The sequence below is a fragment of the Papio anubis genome, chromosome 18, assembly GCF_008728515.1.
Source record: "Papio anubis isolate 15944 chromosome 18, Panubis1.0, whole genome shotgun sequence".
NCBI classification, from domain to species: domain Eukaryota; kingdom Metazoa; phylum Chordata; class Mammalia; order Primates; family Cercopithecidae; genus Papio; species Papio anubis.
The window spans coordinates 62,595,795-62,615,176 of NC_044993.1; the positions used below are offsets into that span (position 1 = coordinate 62,595,795).

The window sequence follows — 19,382 nt, forward strand, 5'->3', positions numbered from 1 at the left end:
CCATCTCAAAAAAATTAAAGCCCATCTTTTAAACAGTTCTCTTAGCAGATGAGGGATAGAAGGGCATTTCCTGAACCTGGTAGCTCTGAGTGTCAGTCTGTGCCCTTGCCCACCACATTTGACAGTGACACAGCAGAGCAGCACCTCTAGGGCCAGGAGCCCCGCGTCACGGCCTCCACTGCATGCTGTACTGAAGATCTCACCCACACAGTGAGCTCCCTCTAGCCCACACTGTGGGTTGGATGCATCCTGAGCTCTCAAAGCATCGTGTGCTAAGCTTCCACCCTCCCCTTGGCTAGGAACTGTGTCTTGGTCTTCTCTGTGTCCGGGGTGCTGGCAGCAGAGCCTGACGCAGAGTGAGCCCTCCATAGATGCTTGTTCAATTTCCAAGGAACTCAGCAGGCTGGGCCTAGCACCACTGCCTGCAAAGGCCCTGCAGATATAGGGACTCATTGACCCATGCCCGCTGCTCTTACAAAAAGGGGAGAGGGAGATGGGTGGGAGTAGATGGGGAGTTGTCCTATTAATAATGAGGGCCAGGGGACCCTCTCCTCTGAGGCCCATAGCCTGGTCTTACTTCTCTTCTCTCTCCTTTACAGTTTGAGATTTCATCCAAGCCAGCATTAGGCTGCCAAAGAGTTCAAACTCCTTCACCTTCTACTCCAATTCCAGTTCCTTGGCAAGGGCAAGATTCATGGCTGGGACAGAATAACCAGCATGGAATGCTGAGAAACTCAGAACTGCACGTGCTTCAAACGCAGGGAACAACAGCTCCTTGCCACTGGGCTCAAAAATACTTCTGGGGCCCCCTTCCTCCACACCTCCACTGTAAACCAGGAGACAGTGTGGCCAGCGAGTATCAGCTCTGCGGAGACAACTCCACCTGGCCCCTGTTCATGCCCAAGATATTTACTCACTTATTCAACAGCCATCTGGGAAGCTGCTTCAGAACACTGACTGTGTGGTGGGGGACACGAAGCCAGGCCCTCAGCAGCTTGGTACTGGTTTTCCCTGCCTGATCCAGGGGTCTTCTTTCTGAGACAGGAGGTTCCTTGAGGGGAACTGATGGCCCCAAGCCCGTTAATCAGAAGCCCAGGTAGGGAGCTTCTCTCTCTGGGGTAGACACACTGGGACGGAATGCTTTAGGAGGCTCTGGGGAGGGCCTCCGCTTTGGTAGGGGTACCTGTGAACTCAGGCCCCCAGGCTACAGCATTGCAAGTTTTTTACTTTCTTTTGGGATATAACTTTTTCCTTTGAGTTTTCAACTGAAAAATAAAGCTGGCAGAATCCAAGAACGTGTCTCTGGATTACTGGGGCTGATCATCCACTCAAGAGATGGGGAGGTGTGGGCAGCTACAGAATCTCCTCACCGATAGGGGGTGCCCTCGAGCCCTCTCTGCACTGAGCCTTTGGTAGGAGCTTGTAGGGTCCAGATTCCAGAGTAAAGGGCAAGGCATCAGCCACGGGGACTGAGGCAAGATGAAGGCCAGATTTGACCATCCCTGACCTCTGCCCTACTCCTCCCTTCCCTTTCCCCTCGCCCCGCAATGAATCCCTGCACAGCGCAGCAGGTGCCAGATGAAGTTTAGAAGAAAGAACTCCAGGGTGAATGGGAACGAGGAGGTTGGTCCTCCACATTCCCACACTGGAGGGAAGACAGACGGGAAAGCAGCTGTGATTTAAGTGTTTTGCTATGCTTACAGCCTAAAGACCCCGGAGCCCAGGCACTTCTCCAAGTGCCTTGAAAGATGTTTCATCTGGGGGCCAGGCATGGTGGCTCAGCACTTTGGGAGGCCGAGGCGGGTGGATCACACGGTCGGGAGTTCAAGACCAGTGTGACCAAGATGGTGAAACGTCGTCGCTACTAAAAATACAAAAAAAATAAATAAATAAATTAGCTGGGCATGGTGGCAGGCGCCTGTAATCCCAGCTGCCCATGAGGCTGAGGCCAAGAATTGCTTTAACCTGGGAAGCAGAGACTGCAGTGAGTTGAGATCGCGCCACTGCACTCCAGCCTGGTGACAGAGCGAGACTCCATCTCAAAAAAAAAAAAAAGATGTTTGATCTTAGGCCTTACAAGTTTGATCTTAGGTCTTACAATAGTCCAATGAGGAATGGATGATCCCTACTTCATGAGAGAAGAAACAAAGGCTCAGAGAGTTGAGAAGATTCCCCCAAGGTCATACAACCTACAAACGGCCAGGATGGCGCTGATGCGGGCTTGTCTGCCTCCCAAGGCTGCCCAAGCTCAGTCAACCCCCACTTCTGCTTTTGCAATAAAAGAAAAGCAAATCACTGGTATGCAGGGGCCCCTGAGCAATTTAGAGTCAGATGCCAACTAGCGTGTGCAGCCACCTGACCTGTTGGTTTCTCAATATGCTTGATGGATCCATGATTTCTGGTCCAGAAAGGAAATGCAGAAGCCTTCCCTGCCTGCCTCCCACACTCTGTGGGTCAAGTATGTACCAAAAACACAGCAGCAGCCTGGACACCAGCAGACATACAAAGAGGGAAACAGTTCTCCCTTCTCAAGGCAGGTTGGACAACATCAATACTTTGCAACTGGGGGGTGTGGGTGGAGTACTTGTGCATGAATTTGAAACAGATGGGAGAGGGAATGATTCCAGCAGAAAGACCAATAAATATTTATATCTACAATGTACACTGAACTCCAGCCTGGACAACAGAGCAAGACTCTGTCTCTAAAAAAATTTCATCATTAGCCGGGTGTGGTGGCTTGCGCCTATAGTCCCAGCTACCTAGGAGGGTGAGGCAGGAGGATCACTTCAGCCCAGGAGTTCGAAATTACAATAAACTATGATCATACCACTGCACTCCAGCCTGGGCATCAGAGCAAGGCCCTATCTCTAAAACAAAACAAGGTAAGACGTTTACATACAAATCAATGTAAGAAAATCCAGAATAAAGTATTACCAAATAAACCCCACTGGGGCCTAAAAAAAAAAAAGTGACCTAAAACTGGTCGGGTACGGTGGCTCACACCTGTAATCCCAGCCCTTTGGGAAGTCAAGGCGGGCAGATCACAAGATCAGGAGATCAAGACCATCCTAGCTAACAGCGTGAAACCCCATCTCTACTAAAAAATACAAAGAAAAAAATTAGCCAGGCATGGGGGCGGGCACCTGTAGTCCCAGCTACTAGGGAGGCTGAAGCAGGAGAATGGCGTGAACCTGGAAAGCAGAGCTTGCAGTGAGCTGAGATCCGGCCACTGCACTCCAGCCTGGGCGATGGAGCGAGACTCCATCTCAAAAAAAAAAAAAAAAAAAAGTGATCTAAACCAAGTGAGACTTGTACAGTGTGACAAGGATGGTTCAAAATTAGAACATCTTTTAATTTCATTTTATATATATATATATATATATTTTTTTTTTTTTTTGAGATGGAGTCTCGCTCTGTTGCTCCGGCTGGAGTGCAGTGGTACGATCCAGGCTCACTGCAAGCTCCGCCTCCTGGGTTCACTCCATTCTCCTGCCTCACTCTCCCGAGTAGCTGGGACTACAGGCGCCTGCCACCACGCCTGGCTAATTGTTTGTATTTTTAGTAGAGACAGGGTTTCACCATGTTAGCCAGGATGGTCTCGATATCCTGATCTTGTGATCTGCCCGCCTCGGCCTCCCAAAGTGCTAGGATTACAGGCGTGAGCCACCATACCCGGCCTAATTTCATTTATATTAATATGCTAAAAGAAAAATCAATCATCGTAGATGTTGAAAAGGCATTTGACAAAATTTACTACAAAACTTATTTTAAAAACTTATCAAATTAGAAAGAGGGATACTTCCTTAAATTACACACGACAAAGGAAATTACACCCAGACACACACCTATCAAGCCAAAGCCCAGCATCATTTGTAGGGGATGGAAACAATAGAAGCTTCCATTAACCTGCGGAAGAAAAGAATGCCCTCTGTTGCCACAATTATTTTGGAGGCCCTAGCTGATGAAACTAGGCAAGAAGGAAAGTAAGACATTTAAGAAAAAAGCAAGAGGTGAAATAATTATATTTACTCTTAAAAAGGAGGCAGATTTTGCTAAGGAGTTAGGTACAGAAGTAACATACTAAGCAGCCTTCCTTTTTCTTAATTTTTAAAATATAGAGATGGGGCCGGGCACAGCTCACACCTGTAATCCCAGCGCTTTGGAAGGCCAAGGGAGGCGGATTGCTTGAGGCCAGGAGTTTGATACCAGCCTGGCCGACATGGCAAAACCCCATCTCTACTAATAATACAAAAATTAGCCGGGTGTGGTGGCACATACCTGTAATACCAGAGGCACGAGTATTGAATTGAAGGCTGAGGCACGAGAATTGCTTGAACCCAGGACATGGAGGTTGCAGTGAACTGGGAGTGCACTACTGCACTTCAGCCTGGGCGACAGAGAAAGACCCTGTCTCAAAAAAAAAAAAAAAATAGAGACGAGGTCTTACTATGATGCCCAGGCTGGTCTCAAACCCCTGGGCTCGAGCAATCCTTCTGCCTCAGTCTCCCAAAGTGCTAGGATTATAGGTGTGACCCACCAAGCCTGGCCTGAAACAGTCTTCCTATGTACAAACAAGCAGTTAGAAAAGTTAACAGAAGAAAACATCCCATTTGCAACAGCACACTGCCAAAAAACAAAACTCTCAGAAATAAATGTGCAAAAATATACACACACAATCCATATGAAGAAATCTTTCAAATGCTGCCGAGGGATATGAAACACTTTGAATGCAAAACAAAGCCACGCTGCATGTGTTATCCAGAAATGTTCAACATTAAAAAGATGTCGCATCAATATCAAGCGGGGGTGTGTGGAAATGGAGCCTTCATCCACGCTGGGTAGAACATGGCGGCATGGCCACTCCAAAAGACATTTTGGCAGTTTCTTAAAAGGTGAATATAAATCTATCTTATGGGGCTGGACATGATGGCTCACGTCTGTAATCCCACCACTTTGGTAGGCCAAGGCAGGTGGATCACCTGAGGTCAGGAGTTCGAGACGAGCCTGACCAACATTGTGAAACCCCATCTCTACTACAAGTACAAAAAAATTAGCTGAGTGTGGTAGCGGGTGCCTGTCATCCCAGTTACTTGGGAGGCTGAGGCAGGAGAATCTCTTGAACCCAGGAGGCAGAGGTTACAGTGAGCCAAGATCGTGCCACTGCACTCCAGCCTGGGCAACAGAATGAGACTGTCTCCTAGACAGACAGACAGACAGACAGACAGATAGACAGATAGATACATACATACATAGGTAGGTAGGTAGATAGATAGATAAGATAGATAGACAGACATGATAGATAGATAGATAAAAATAAGTGGCTCTTTGTCTACTTACAGAACGGTGCATCCATCACCACAACTCAATTGATTTTCAAACATTTTCACACTCCCAAGTGAACTCTTCTGTTATCCTTAGTCATCACCCCTCCCAATTCCTTCCTTCCTCCCCAGCACTGCGTAAGCAGTAATCTGCTCCCTGTCTCTCTGGATTTTCCCATTCTGGACATTTCATATAAATGGAATCATACAATATGTGGGCCTTTGTGATTGGCTGCTTGGACCTGGCATAAAGTTTGACGCTCAGCCATGTGTGGCCCATGTCTGTGCTTCATTCCTTTTGACTGCCTTATTGCACAAATGGTGTCATAAGCACTGCAGGTGCACTGTGAAAAGTCAGGGTGTCTGTTGTAATCCCTAGAACAATCGCTACAGAAAACATATACAACTAAAAACATACAGCAAAAAAGATGTAGCCAAAAGTCAACAGAGATGAAAGGAAATGTGAAGAATCCCTCCATTACTCCAAAAGAAGGCAGGAAAGGAGGCACAAGAAACAAAGATGAGAGAAACAGACTGGGCACGCTGGCTCCCTACCAAAAATATTTTTTAAAAATTAGCCAGGCGCAGTGCCGCGCACCTGCAATCCCAGCTAGTCGGAGGCTAAGGTGGGAGAATCACTTGAACCTGGGACCGGGGGAGGGGTGCGGAGGTTGCAGTGAGCCGAGATCATGCCAATGCACACTCCAGCCTGGGTGACAGAGCATGACTCTGTCCAAAAAAAAACACACACACACACACAAACAAATAGCGTACATTAGAAATTCCATTGAACGAGGCCGGGCGCGGTGGCTCAAGCCTGTAATCCCAGCACTTTGGGAGGCCGAGACGGGCGGATCACGAGGTCAGGAGATCGAGACCATCCTGGCTAACACGGTGAAACCCCGTCTCTATTAAGAAATACAAAAAACTAGCCGGGCGAGGTGGCGGGCGTCTGTAGTCCCAGCTACTCGGGAGGCTGAGGCCGGAGAATGGCGTGAACCCGGGAGGCGGAGCTGGCAGTGAGCTGAGATCCGGCCACTGCACTCCAGCCCGGGCGACAGAGCGAGACTCCGTCTCAAAAAAAAAAAAAGAAATTCCATTGAACGAAAGTGAACTTAAACACTCCAAGTGAAAGTGAGCTAGTGAGACTAAATTTAAAAAAACACAAACAAAAACATGACCCACCCATATAACGTGTAGAAGAGGCACACTTTACATACAAAAACATCATAAGATGAAAACAGGATGAAAAAAGATATCTATGTAAACATTAATTCTGAAAAAGCTCTATTAAGATCAGATAAACAGATAATATGAGGGCTTCCTACTTTTTTGATGAAACAATTAAAAACTCAGAAAATGGGGTTGCTGCAGTGGCTCACTCCTGCAATCCCAGCACTTTGGGAGTCTGAGGTGGGCAGATCACTTGAGCTCAGGAGTTTGAGACCGTCCTGGACAACACAGTGAGACCTCATCTCTATCAATAACAACAACTACCACCGCAGAAAATGGCGTTTTTCATGAGGAACATCAAATACTGTGCTATCCTTTCCCTAACTTCTGGGTTAAGTCTTCCCCAAAACCAAGGCCCAGCTTTGGGACTCCTGCAGTTCCATTAGGTGTCAACAAGTCCCTTTTGCCAAAAATTAGGAAAAACAACCAAAAGCCCGGATATCCACCAATGAGTGGAGAAACCAAATGCGGTCTATCCATATGATGGAATATTATGTCATTAAAAGGAGTCAGTCATAAAAAGGGATGAAGTATGGACACAGGCCATAACATGAATGGATATTGAAAACACCAGGCTGAGCCAGGCATGGTGACTCACGCCTGTAATCCCAGCACTTTGGAAGGCTGCGGCAGGTGGATCACTTGAGGCCAGGAGTTCAAGACCAGCCTGGCCAACACGGTGAAACCCCATTTCTACTAAAAATACAAATATTAGCTGGGCATGGTGGCAGGTGCTTGTAATCCTAGCTACTTGGGAGGTTGTGGCAGGAGAATCACCTGAACCAGGGTGGCACAGGTTGCAGTGAGCCAAAATAGTGCCACTGCACTCCAGCCTGGGTGACTAAGCGAGACTCTGTCTCAAAACAACAACAACAAAAATGTTAAAAACCCACCATGCCGAGTGCCAAAAGCCAGACACGAAATGCTACATATTGCACGATTACATTGGAACGAAAAGTCCAAAGCAGACAAATCCGTATAGACAGAAAGTACATTAGTGATTACAAGAGCTGAGGGGGATGGCAGGATTGTGGGGTTGACTGCTAACGGGTATGGCATTTCTTTTAGGGTGATGAAGTGTTCTCGAAATAGCTAGTGGTGATGGTTGTACCACTGTGTGAATACACTAAACACCAGGGAAAGGCCAAGCACAGTGGTTCACGCCTGTAATCCCAGCACTTTGGGAGGCCGAGGCAGGCAGATCACCTGAGGTCAGGAGTTCAAGACCAGCCTGCCCAACATGGTGAAACCTCATCTCTACAAAAAATACAAAACTTAGCCAGGCATGATGGTGGGTGCCTGTAACCCCAGCTACTCGGGAGCCTGAGGCGGAAGAATGGCTTGAATCCAGGAGGCGCAGGTTGCAGTGAGCCAAGATCGCGCCATTGCACTCCAGCCTGGGTGATAAAGAGTGAGACTCCATCTCAAAAACAAACAAAAACCACCAGAGAATGGCACACTTTAAAGTGCTGCATTTTGTGGTATGTGAATTACATATCAATTTCTTAAGACTAGTAGGAGAAGGAAGGCATTACAAATGATATTTTGGTTTTGTAATTAAATAAGAGATTTCTCCCTCTCCCCCCAAAAAAGTTCTCTTTCAGTTTCCGCAAACTTCCTCCTTCCCTCCCCTACCCATCCACCCAGAGGAATTGTATCTGTTCCTGCCTAAACAGATAAGAGGGCTTTGTCTTTTGAGGCTTGGTAGGTAAATTAGAAAGGGGTCCCAAGTGAAGAGAGAGAGAGGCATCCCACAGCCCTGTTCCATCTGAGCGTCCCATGGCCCATGACTCACTTTACCCACTAACATGCTTCCCTTCCAGTTTACCATCTGGAAGAAAGAATAAACTTATTCTTCTTATTCCTCAATAATTTATGTAAACCAAACATTGCAAACAGGGGTTTCCTTAGCAACCTCTACCTCATTCTCTTCAGATACCAATTGCTCTCCAGTAAAGGGAGTGTCCTTTGCCACACAACTTAAATTCACTTGGAAATCTCACTTAAAACAGAAAAGTTAAGGTCTTCATAAGGTTTGCCAGGTGCAAAGCGTTTGCAGGAATGCATGAGGCTGAAAGTCAAAGGCAAAGAAAACAAGGCACAAATTATTTCACCCTGATTTGGTTTCTCCTTGTACACTCATGGTTAGTAAGTTCAGTGTTTGTTTTTGTTTGTTTTTTGTTTGTTTTTTTTTTTTGAGACAGAGTCTTGTTCTGTGGCCCAGACTGGAGTGCAGTGGCACGATCTCAGCTCACTGTAATCTCTGTATCACGGCTAGTGATTCTCCTGCCTCAGCCTCTGAGTAGCTGGGATTACAGGCACCCGCCACCATGCCTGGCTAATTTTTTATTTTTAGTATAGACGGGGTTTCACCATGTTGGCCGGGATGGTCTAAAACTCCCCATCTCAAGTGATCCGCCCACCTCGGCCTCCCAAAGTGCTGGGATTACAGGCATGAGCCACGGCACCCAGCCAGGTCAGTTTTCTGTAACGGAAGTAACAAAACAGGTATAATCCAAAATCATAGATATATCAAAATTTTAAAAATCGTGTTGGAGGCCAGGCGCAGTGGCTCATGACTGTAATCCCAACAACTTGGGAGGCCGAGGCAGGAGGATCACTTGAGACCAAGAGTTGAAGATCAGCCTGGCTAACACAGCAAGACATCATATCTATAAAAAAGTTGGTTGTTTTGTTTTTGGTTTGTTGGTTTGGTTTTTTGAGACAGAGTCTTGCTGTGTCACCCAGGCTGGAGTGCAGTGGCACGATCTCGGCTCACTGCAAGCTCCACCTCCCAGGTTCACACCATTCTCCTGCCTCAGCCTCCCAAGTAGCTAGGACTACAGGTGCCCGCCACCATGCCTGGCTAATTTTTTGTATTTTTAGTAGAGATGGGGTTTCACCATGTTAGCTAGGATGGTCTAGATCTCCTGACCTCATGATCTGCCCGCCTCGGCCTCCCAAAGTGCTGGGATTATAGACGTGAGCCACCGCACCTGGTCAAAAGTTTTTAATGGTATTGGAAAATGCCATTAAACTTGGGTAGTAACAGTTTCAATGCATCATTGCCTGGCCTTCTGGGTTTCACTTTGAACCTTGTGACAGGTGATCAAGTCATGTGTCCAAACTCAGGGAGTTCCTGTTGTACAGAGATGATGCTGCCTGGAGCACCCTACTCCAATCCCCTTCCCTTCAACTTGTCGCAGTGTATCACATTCAGTCCAGACCAGGGCAAGCCCCGCTCACATCATCAGCCCTGCCAGACCAACAGCCTAGAAAAGATGCACATCAACTCCCACAAAGGGCAGGGTGACTCAGTTCACTCACATGCTGCAAGCCAGCTGTCTGTCTTGCACTCTGTCCAGACCTGGGCTGTGTACAAACTATACAGCCAGGGCCCTGTGCTCAGAAGGGTCCCCAATGCTTGCTTGAATGCTCTGCTGTTAACATCTTGAATCTTAATTTCTGAAAATTACTGATTTTCATTTTGTGCTGATCCCTGCAAATTAAGTAGCCGTTCCTACTTCAAAGCCACTTAATGAAGGTTCTTGGGTGGCTGGAGTAGGCTGGGGTTTCCATAAAATAAGGCACTGGCTGGTGGCTCACGCCTGTAATCCCAGCATTTTGGGAGGCCGAGGTGGGCGGATCACAAGGTCAGGAGATTGAGACCATCCTGGCTAACACAGTGAAACCGCGTCTCCACTAAAATTACAAAAAGTTAGCCAGGAGTGGTGGCACATGCCCGTGGTCCCAGCCACTCAGGAGGCTGAGGCAGGAGAATGGTGTGAACCTGGGAGGCGGAGGTTGCAGTGAGCCGAGATTGCGCCACTGCACTCCAGCCTCGGCAACAAAGCGAGACTCCATCTCAAAAAAACAACAACAACAACAACAACAACAACAAGAGTGGGGGGGATGCTAGCCAGGCACAGAGCCCCTGAAACAGGAAGACCCTTCCCTTGCTCTAAAGTAACCCTCTCAGAGTCATTTCTTTTTTTTTTTTTTTTTGAGGCGGAGTCTCGCTCTGTCACCCAGGCTGGAGTGCAGTGGCCGGATCTCAGCTCACTGCAAGCTCCGCCTCCCGGGTTTACGCCATTCTCCTGCCTCAGCCTCCCGAGTAGCTGGGACTACAGGCGCCCGCCACCTCGCCCGGCTAAGTTTTTTTGTATTTTTAGTAGAGACGGGGTTTCACCGTGTTAGCCAGGATGGTCTCGATCTCCTGACCTCGTGATCCGCCCGTCTCGGCCTCCCAAAGTGCTGGGATTACAGCCTTGAGCCACCGCGCCCGGCCTCAGAGTCATTTCTTAATGGAGCCTGAAACAGCCTGGTGACCTGCCCTCAACTATTTTAATCATTGGCTGTCCCCCTCTTCAAGAGCAGGTGCATTTCACGTAAGTGAGTAATTAATACTAACAAGGGGCCAGTGCCCATGGGCTGGGGCCCTGTCATGTGTATTCTGGGCTCAGGGTCCCTGGGAGGCACAAGACCCAGATCTGTCCTTACAGTATGACGATAGATCACTCTAGAGTGGCCTGTCCTGATCAGCACAAGACCCGGCAACCCTTTTGTTCAATGCTGGAGCGTCTCCCAGGGATGAGTCATGGCGGCGTTTGTAGGATGGCTGGCAGCACTAGGCAGTGGGCCAGCTATGCCTCAGTAGCTCTGGTGGTTCAAACCCACAACCCAGCCAAATCACCCTGGGCTCCAACCAGCCTGGCTAACTGGGGACAGCCATTCCCAGCTGCACTCAGGCATCTGAAAGACCCTTCCTTTCCTGCGAAGCCTCTTTCAGGGTTTCAGGAAGGAAGTGGAGACAGTAAGGGGAAACCACAAACCCATATAACTCTAATAGTATCACCTCTTGGTCCATGGGGGTGGGGGAGGGTGCTTCCCGTGTTGAATTTCATCCTGAAGCCACCCTGGTGGTGGAAGGGGCAATGCCATTCTCTCCATCTCACAAACAACAGCGCGTTGGCCCCAAAAGATGAAGCCAAGGGCTGAGACTGGCTAGTGAAGCCAGGACCATGACCGACCGGGTCTGACTTGGCAGCTTTAAGGGCAGGCTATCGATTTCTGCAGATCCTGGCCTAGCATAGCCCATGTGATCAGCCCGGGCTGATCAGTCCCCTCTGCTGACAGGTTTCCCTCTTAAGGACACTGGTGGGGCTGTGGCCCCGTCACATCATGTGTCCCTGGGAACACTCTTTTCCAGGGAACTCCAATGAGGAAGAGAAAGTGGGGACCATCGACTTCCGCATCTCTGAAAACAACTTTGTAAAAGGGCGTAAGGACCCAACACTGTGCTTACAATTAAACGGTTCGGGACCCCTCCGCTCTGAGTACTTCAACACTGGGCATTTCCTTTTCCTGTTTGGGTCTCAAACTCTGCCTCTGGAATCTTGTTTTGAAGGCTAAGTTTCTAGCCAGAACAAGTGCCCACACTCTACTGTCCCAAACCCATTCCCTCGCCTTAGCCAGGAAGGTTGATGACAGACAAGGTCTTTGTTCCCCGAGACAGAGCTGGCCGTGACTGAATGACCCTCAGATGCAGGCAGAGCCCTTTGTGCTTTTTTGTCACTGTGCAGACCAACTTGGGAGCTGATTATGCTCCTTAAACCTTCTGAGAATGCTTATGGCACCCAGCACTGCAAAAAGGATTAAGTCAACTGAGAAGAGACATGTTTTTCCAATTAGTTATAAATCACTCATGTTGGAATTTTTGCAAAACTGGCTGGTTGCTTTCCCATTACCCATGATTCCTCATTCTTTCTTTCTGTATAAATAATTTCACAAGGTTTTCAAGTAAATTTGGTACTAAAGGCCCATGACCATGAAATAAACAGGACACTCACAGAGAAATGCTAAAGCCAGAATCTCATCTTCCATGTGCCATACAATGAGAAAGGAGATGGAAAATAACGTCCACCTACCAAACTTCCCTACCCCCGGTTTCTTAAGACACATCAACATGTGCAACGACGTTTGTGTTTGGATATGCATTTTACTACATACATACATCTTTAAAAAGATTTTTCCCACTGACATTTATTTCTCATGCCAAGCCAGGGCCAGCTGCCAAACTGGAGAGACCGAGATCCCGGAGTCAATGCGCTCACTCTCCTTAAAGGACCATGACACCAGCCAGAGAGGTGGAGAATGTGGTAAAGGCAGGGGAAACACGATTCTCCCACCTAGAAAGACAAAAGAGCTCTCGCAATGGGCAGGGCAGCTCTGGGAGCAAGCGACTAATAGTGGGAATATTACAGCCAGCGCATCAACACACGGGATGAATTTAACAAGGCTGTTTTGTGTGTGCGTGTGTGTGTGATGGAGTCTTGCTTTGTCACCCAGGCTGGGGTGCAGTGGTGTCATCTTGGCTCACTGCAACCTCCACCTCCTGGGTTCAAGTGATTCTCCTGCCTCAGCCTCCCGAGTAGCTGGGACTACAGGCCGGCGAACAAGGTTGTTCTTACTCCAATTTTGCAAAGCGAGGAAACAGAAGCCCAAAGAGGCTGTGTGTCCCAAACCATTTATTGAGTGGTTGTAAAGCTGGGATTGGACCCATGCTGTCTGGATCTGAAGCCCTCTTGTGCTGTTCCATCTGGCAGGTCCTTGTGGACAGAATTCTGAGATACCCCTTCCCCTCCACAGACCCGATTCCCACCCCTGTTGGATACACCTTCCCCTAGGCATTCAATCGAACATGAATCTAGGTGTTGCCCTGCAGTGATTTTGCAGACGTAAAGTCCCAAATCACTTGACCTTAAGGTAGAGGGCCTGAGCCAATCACATGAGCCCTCTCTAAACCCGGGCCCAGGAAATCAGAGGCTGGAGAGCAGGAGGCAGATTCAAGGCTTGTTCCTGAAGATGGAGGGGACCTCCAGGAGCCTCCAGTTTACAGCCAGCAAGGAAATGGGACCTCAGCCCTACAAGTGCAAGGAACTGAATTCTGCCAACAGCCTGATGAGCCTGGATGCCCATTCTGGATCCTTCCCAGAGCCTCCTGAAGAGAACTCAGCTGGCTGATACTTGATTTTGGCCTAACAAGGCCCTAAGCAGAGAACCCAACCACACCCTGCCAGACCCTGACCCACAGAAACTGTGAGATATTAATACAATTGTTTTTTAAGCTGCTAAGTTTGTGGCAATTCATGACGTGGCATTACAGGCTCTGACCAGAGGTCTCTAGCACCAACCCCGGCTGTCATACCTATGGGAGACACCATGTCTGCAAATGCCTCTCCAGGCCTCCAAGAGACCTCATGTGGTCACATCAAGCTCCCAAAAGCCCCTTAGGGCACTGTCCCTACTCTCTGCAGGAGCCACGTGAGGGCACTGAGAAGAGGACTGGCTGTGGAATTTGAGGCTTCTAAGTCCTGGCCTCCTAGGGCCTCAGGTGTCTTACCCATGTGTGCTATTAACGTGATGTATCGCTTGATATTAACCTTGGCCAGCTAGCTGAGGCAGTTTGTCAGGTTTCGCCACTGTAAAGTTACTCTTTGATCCCCCTTTCCATTCTGGAAGGAAGTCACTGTGCACAGCCCACACTGGTGGAGAGGGAGGCACCCTCAACTTGTATTTACTAAGTCTGGCAACTCCGCCTGTCACACCAGCACACTCCAAGTACTCCACAGCTCCATGAGGCTGGTGACAATCACATTAGATAGTGCAGCTCTACTTTAGAACATCAAGAAAAAGTATCCAAACATCAGTCACTTGGGTACCACTGTCCTATTGTTTACTTAGTAGTTTTCTGTAAAAGCACTCACTTTTTTTTCCCCCAACATGCAGTCTTGTTCTGTTGCCCAGGCTGGAGTGCAGTGGCGCCATCTCAGATCCCTGCAAGCTCTGCCTCCCGGTTCAAGAGACTCTCCTGCCTTAGCTTCCCAAGTAGCTGGGATTACAGGCACCCGCCACCACACCCGGCTAATTTTTGTATTTTTAGTAGAGATGGGGTTTTACCATGTTAGCCAGGCTGGTCTGGAACTCATGACCTCAGGTGATCTGCCCGCTTTGTCCTCCCACAGTGCTGGGATTACAGGAGTGAGACACTGCACCCAGCCACAGGGCTTTTTAAAAGGGAACTTGATATCACTACCTTGCAATGGCCCAGCATCAAGATGGCCCTGGACATCCAAGAGGTAGAGCAGCCCTGTTCCTCCACATGGGCTTTTTCCATCCTTCCTTTCTTCTCCTCCTCAGAAGCCTGGGGCATGCGTAGGCCTCTTGGTCCTTGTCCTCAGGGCTTCAGGATCCCCACCCGAGGGAGCCTTCGCCAGTTCACAACCAGTGCCACAGGCAGCTCCGACCCCTCCTGAGGCCCAGGTGTCCCTGGGCCAGGAAGCTGTAGATCTGTGGCTACCAAGCCTAGTTGATGACAAGACTCACTGGAGAGCTTTCTAAAAGCTTAGACTTCCCTAAGCCCCCAGCACGTGGATCCTAATTAAAGATATGGGTAGGACCAGGTTAAAAACAGCCCAGGTGGAGCTGATAATCAGCTACTTTTGACAACACTGAGTCCTACATGCAGGACGACCAGGCTCAGCTGTGCTCTGGGAAAACCTTCACCTGAAGTAATGCACAGCTGTCCGATGGAAGACCCCAGGGCAGGCACCGACTCTCCTTTTTTTTTCTTGAGGCAGAGTCTCAGTCTCATCTGTTACCCAGGCTGGAGTGCAGTGGCACGATCTCGGCTCACCACAACCACCGCCTCCTGGGTTCAAGTAATTCTCCTGCCTCAGCCTCCCGAGTAGCTGGGACCACAGGCGTGCACCACCACACCCGGCTAATTTTTGTATTTTTAGTAGGAACAGGGTTTTGCCATGTTGGCCAGGCTGGTCACAAACTCCTGGCTTCAGGTGATCCACCCATCTCGGCCACCCAAAGTGCTGGGGTTACAGCTGTGAGCCGCCACGCCCAGACTGACTCACTTTCTAAAATGAGCAGTACCCGCTGGAGGAAGGCGTCTAGCTTGGCCTCTTCCCAAACTCACAGGACGTGGAATTCGGTGCTGACAGGCCCTTTGGAGAAACTCCTTTCCCTGTCCTGTGTGACCAGCAGGGAGGGAGGCTTGGTGGTTTGGTATTTCTGGGTGTACAGCCTCATTGTTTCTTCCTTATCTTTCTTGCCCATATCACATCTCAGGTCCCTTGGATCAGGGACAGAACCGGATTGTGCTCCTCTGGGCGGCCGCCCACTGCACTTTAGGGCCTGGTAACTGGTTTAGTGAGTTCCAGGTTCACAGAAGGAGACAAACTGCCCAGGATGGGTCATACCCAAAGCCTCCCCAGTACCAGATTGAGGTGCTTAGGTGACGAGATTTAGAGTTGATCTGGGACTCTTCAGTTGATGTTATAATAGGATGAGGCCTTGGGGCAGGGTGAATGTATTTTGTATTTGGCACGAATACACATCATTGGGGTCTAGAGGGCCGACTAGGTAGGCAGAATGTCCCTCCCCACACAATGATATCCATACCCTAATCCCCAGAACCTCTGAATATGTTACCTTACGTAGCAAAAGACTTTGACAGATGGGATTAGTCAGGGCATTGGGAGGGGAAGATTAGCCTGGATACCCAGGTGAGCCCAATCTAACCACACAAGTTCTTAAAAGCACGGGACTTTCTCGGGCTTAAACGGGAACGATAAGGAGGAATGGGAGGTCCAAGAAGATACCATGCGCACAGGGTGCAGCCACGTGTCTCGTTCGCCTCGTGTATCCAGAGTCTGGAAGCCAGCAGGCGCTTGGCGACGGAAAGGCCACTAAAGTGAACTTTGAAGCACTGGATCCCAGTGAACAGTCATGTGGATGAATTATTTAACCTCTCTGACCCCACGTCATCCCTTCTCTATGGACATCACAAGTAAGGGCAGTGAAATTTCCCACCCAAGGTCATCCCCTGAATGAACAGTGGGGCTGGCCCCACTGCAAGCCTCTCAGAATCCATCTGGCTGCCAAATCCAGCACTCTCTCCACCCCCACCTCGGCTTGGCCATAATGAGCAGAACTCCTGGGTAGACAGGGGTGAAGCTTCTCATGGCCCCGTCTCGTTCCTTTGCTCCATTCTGTGCCCTTGTTTTCTGGTGACTGGTTGTCATCCCATTTTTCATGCACAGACCAGCAGAGGGGGCCAGCGCCCATGTAGAGACCATCAGCTCCCAGAGCTGCCCTAGGGAAGGGCCTGGTCCCGGCCACCTGCAACAACAGTGTCCTTGACGACAAGGGGCACCTACTGGTTCACCACCTGGCTCTTCGGCTGCCAGCTAGATGCCCCTGGAAAAAGGACTTCATCTCTGTGGCAGCAGTTTTCACAGCTGTGAAAGGGGAGAGGGGAAACGGACCTCCCAGGGGTACTGGGACAGTAAAATGAACCAACTCATGAGACAGCTTCTAGCACAGTCCCTGGCACTTAACTCTTAGTTGAATTTGCATTCTTTTATTTTTATTTTTTTTATTTTTGAGACAGAGTTTTGCTCTGTTGCCCAGGCTGGAGTGCAGTGGCGCGATCTCCACTCACTGCAACCTCCATCTCCTGGGTTCAAGCAATTCTCCTGCCTCAGCCTCCCGAGTAGCTGGGATTACAGGCACACATCACCACAGCCAGCTAATTTTTTGTATTTTTAGTCGAGACGGGGTTTCGCCATGTTGGCCAGGCTGATCTTGAACTCCTGACCCCAGGTGATCTGCCCGCCTCAGCCTCCCAAAGTGCTGGAATTTCAGGCATGAGCCACTGCGCCCAGCTGAACTTGCACTCTTTATCAAGAGACGTTCAGTCAGTCTCAAAAGACTCTCATTTCAGATTCTGTCCAAACCACATGAATCGTTTTTTGGACTCGGCTGTCTCGCTCCTTTTCCTCCACCCTTTTATGTCTTTACCAAGTCTTTCCTCTGTACTTAAACAGCACTCCCCAACAGTCAAGCCAGCACCCTTGGGCCTGCTATAAACTACACAGGGGGGCCAATTCAAAAGGCCCTGCTAAGCAGGGGGTTCCTTTCATCTGAAAACTGCTGTGGGCCAAGTATAAATTTAAGACACTGTGCCTTTGCTTGTATATTTCCTCTGTCTTCCAGCCTAAAACCCAGCCAGTCCTAACATTGACTGAATGCCCATGTATGTTACTTAAGACCCCATGCTGGGCAGGGATACTGAGATAAATAAGACACAATCACGATGTCACTGGAAGCGCCTCCAACAGGGACAGATAGCAAGAGATGATTTCAGAACAACGTGTGTGCCTGTCTACAGAGATCCACTCTCAGGAGGGGAAAGCTAATTCCGTTCCCAAGAACTTACCAGCTACCACCCTTTGAAGGAAGAATTGTCTCCGCTTCACAGACTGACTTCCAAGGCCAAAGTCAGACAGGAACGGGCAGGACCAGGACTGGACCCCAGGTTTGACTAACATCACTTTCTCCCTTATCGCAAGCAGGCAGAGGCCCCTTGAAGATGTCCTTTCGCACCGGCTCCAAAATATCTACTAAATGTAGGTCATTATGACTGAAAATGCATTTTTCTCCTTATCCTTGCAGCAGGCAGCTGCTCTGTAAGTTTTGGCTGTAGCCTGATGTTTAGCAACACCAGCCCAAGGCCATCTGCTGACCTGCAGATTGCAGGGTTGTCACCCTTGAAACTGGAAGGCATTCCACACACAGTGTGTCTTCCAGGTGCTTTTTCTCCTCAACCATGAAACCACACACCCACAGGCCAGGCAAGAAAGCACTCAGTTACTTCACACATGGTCCTTCCTTCCCCTTCCTGCTTCACCTGATGCAGAAGAATTTGTCAGTAAAACTTGAGCATTACAAGAATATGCAACAGAAAGAATTAGAGAACTTGGCAATCCAAAAGCTGCTAAATGAGGGTTTTCTCCATTTTGGTGGTAATGTAAAGCAGTTCCAAGAAAAGTGAAGTCACAGCCTCCGTTGCTTATTTTCGGTTCTTAGAAAAGAGCCAATGTCAAAGGGGAAGCGGCTCCGCCCCAGCACACAGCCTCCATTGTCTGGCGGGGAGCGATGGCTGATAAACCAACTTGGATTTGGCACCAGCAACCCAAAACCTCTGACATATGTTTTCATTTGGTGATGTCAAGGAGGAAACTCAAGCTGAAACAGTGAAAGTTATTAACATTCAGAGAAACCACAGCTCAGCTAACATGCTGAGGCGACAGCCTTCCAGCACCAAGCCACCAGCAGTTTTGAGGGGACTGTCAAAAAAACCACACAGTGCCCTCCTTTTCCTACCTCCACCCCCCAGCACACTCCTGAGAGGCGTTATCACTTAGGCCACCATGTCAGCCCAACCAGCATTTTTCAATGGACATTATTTACCAGAAGCTGGGTGAGGACAAATGGGGCAGGATATGGTACAGGTGGTTTTCGACAGCTTGAGTCTGTTTTCTAGCACAGAAGCAGGTCTCACCACAGTACGGCAGACTTCAGGTTAACATCTTGGGAGTCTACCACACATCTAGCTCAGGGGTTACTACTGGGTGTCCCATCATAATCTGTGAATAAGGTTTGCTTGTTTTTGTGTTTTTGTTTTTGTTTTTGAGACAGAGTCTGGCTCTGTTGTCCAGACTGGAGTGCAGTGGCACGATCTTGGTTCACTGAAACCTCCGCCTCCCAGGTCCAAGAGATTCTCATGCTTCAGCCTCCAGAGTAGCTGGGATTACAGGTGCCTGCCACCATGCCTGGCTAATTTTTTTGTATTTTTAGTAGAGACGGAGGACTCACTATGTTGCCCAAGCTGGTCTCGAACACCTGGCCTCCGGTGATCAGCCTGCCTCGACCTCTCAAAGTGTTGCGATTACAGGCGTGAGCCACTGCACC

The 19,382-nt window shown here is 49.0% G+C and overlaps 1 protein-coding gene across 5 annotated transcripts in view; it reads left to right on the forward strand.

Annotated features, from left to right (window-relative positions):
* The window catches only part of LOC101011777, a 154,612-nt gene extending 153,320 nt beyond the window's left edge, over positions 1-1,292 (forward strand). For all 5 annotated transcript variants that reach the window (XM_031658476.1, XM_031658471.1, XM_031658473.1 and 2 more), the window contains one exon: positions 600-1,292. In XM_031658476.1, coding sequence (XP_031514336.1) covers positions 600-604 — 5 coding nt within the window. In that variant the 3' untranslated portion in view covers positions 605-1,292. The remainder of the gene's footprint in view (positions 1-599) is intronic.
* The last annotated feature ends 18,090 nt before the right edge of the window (positions 1,293-19,382 follow it).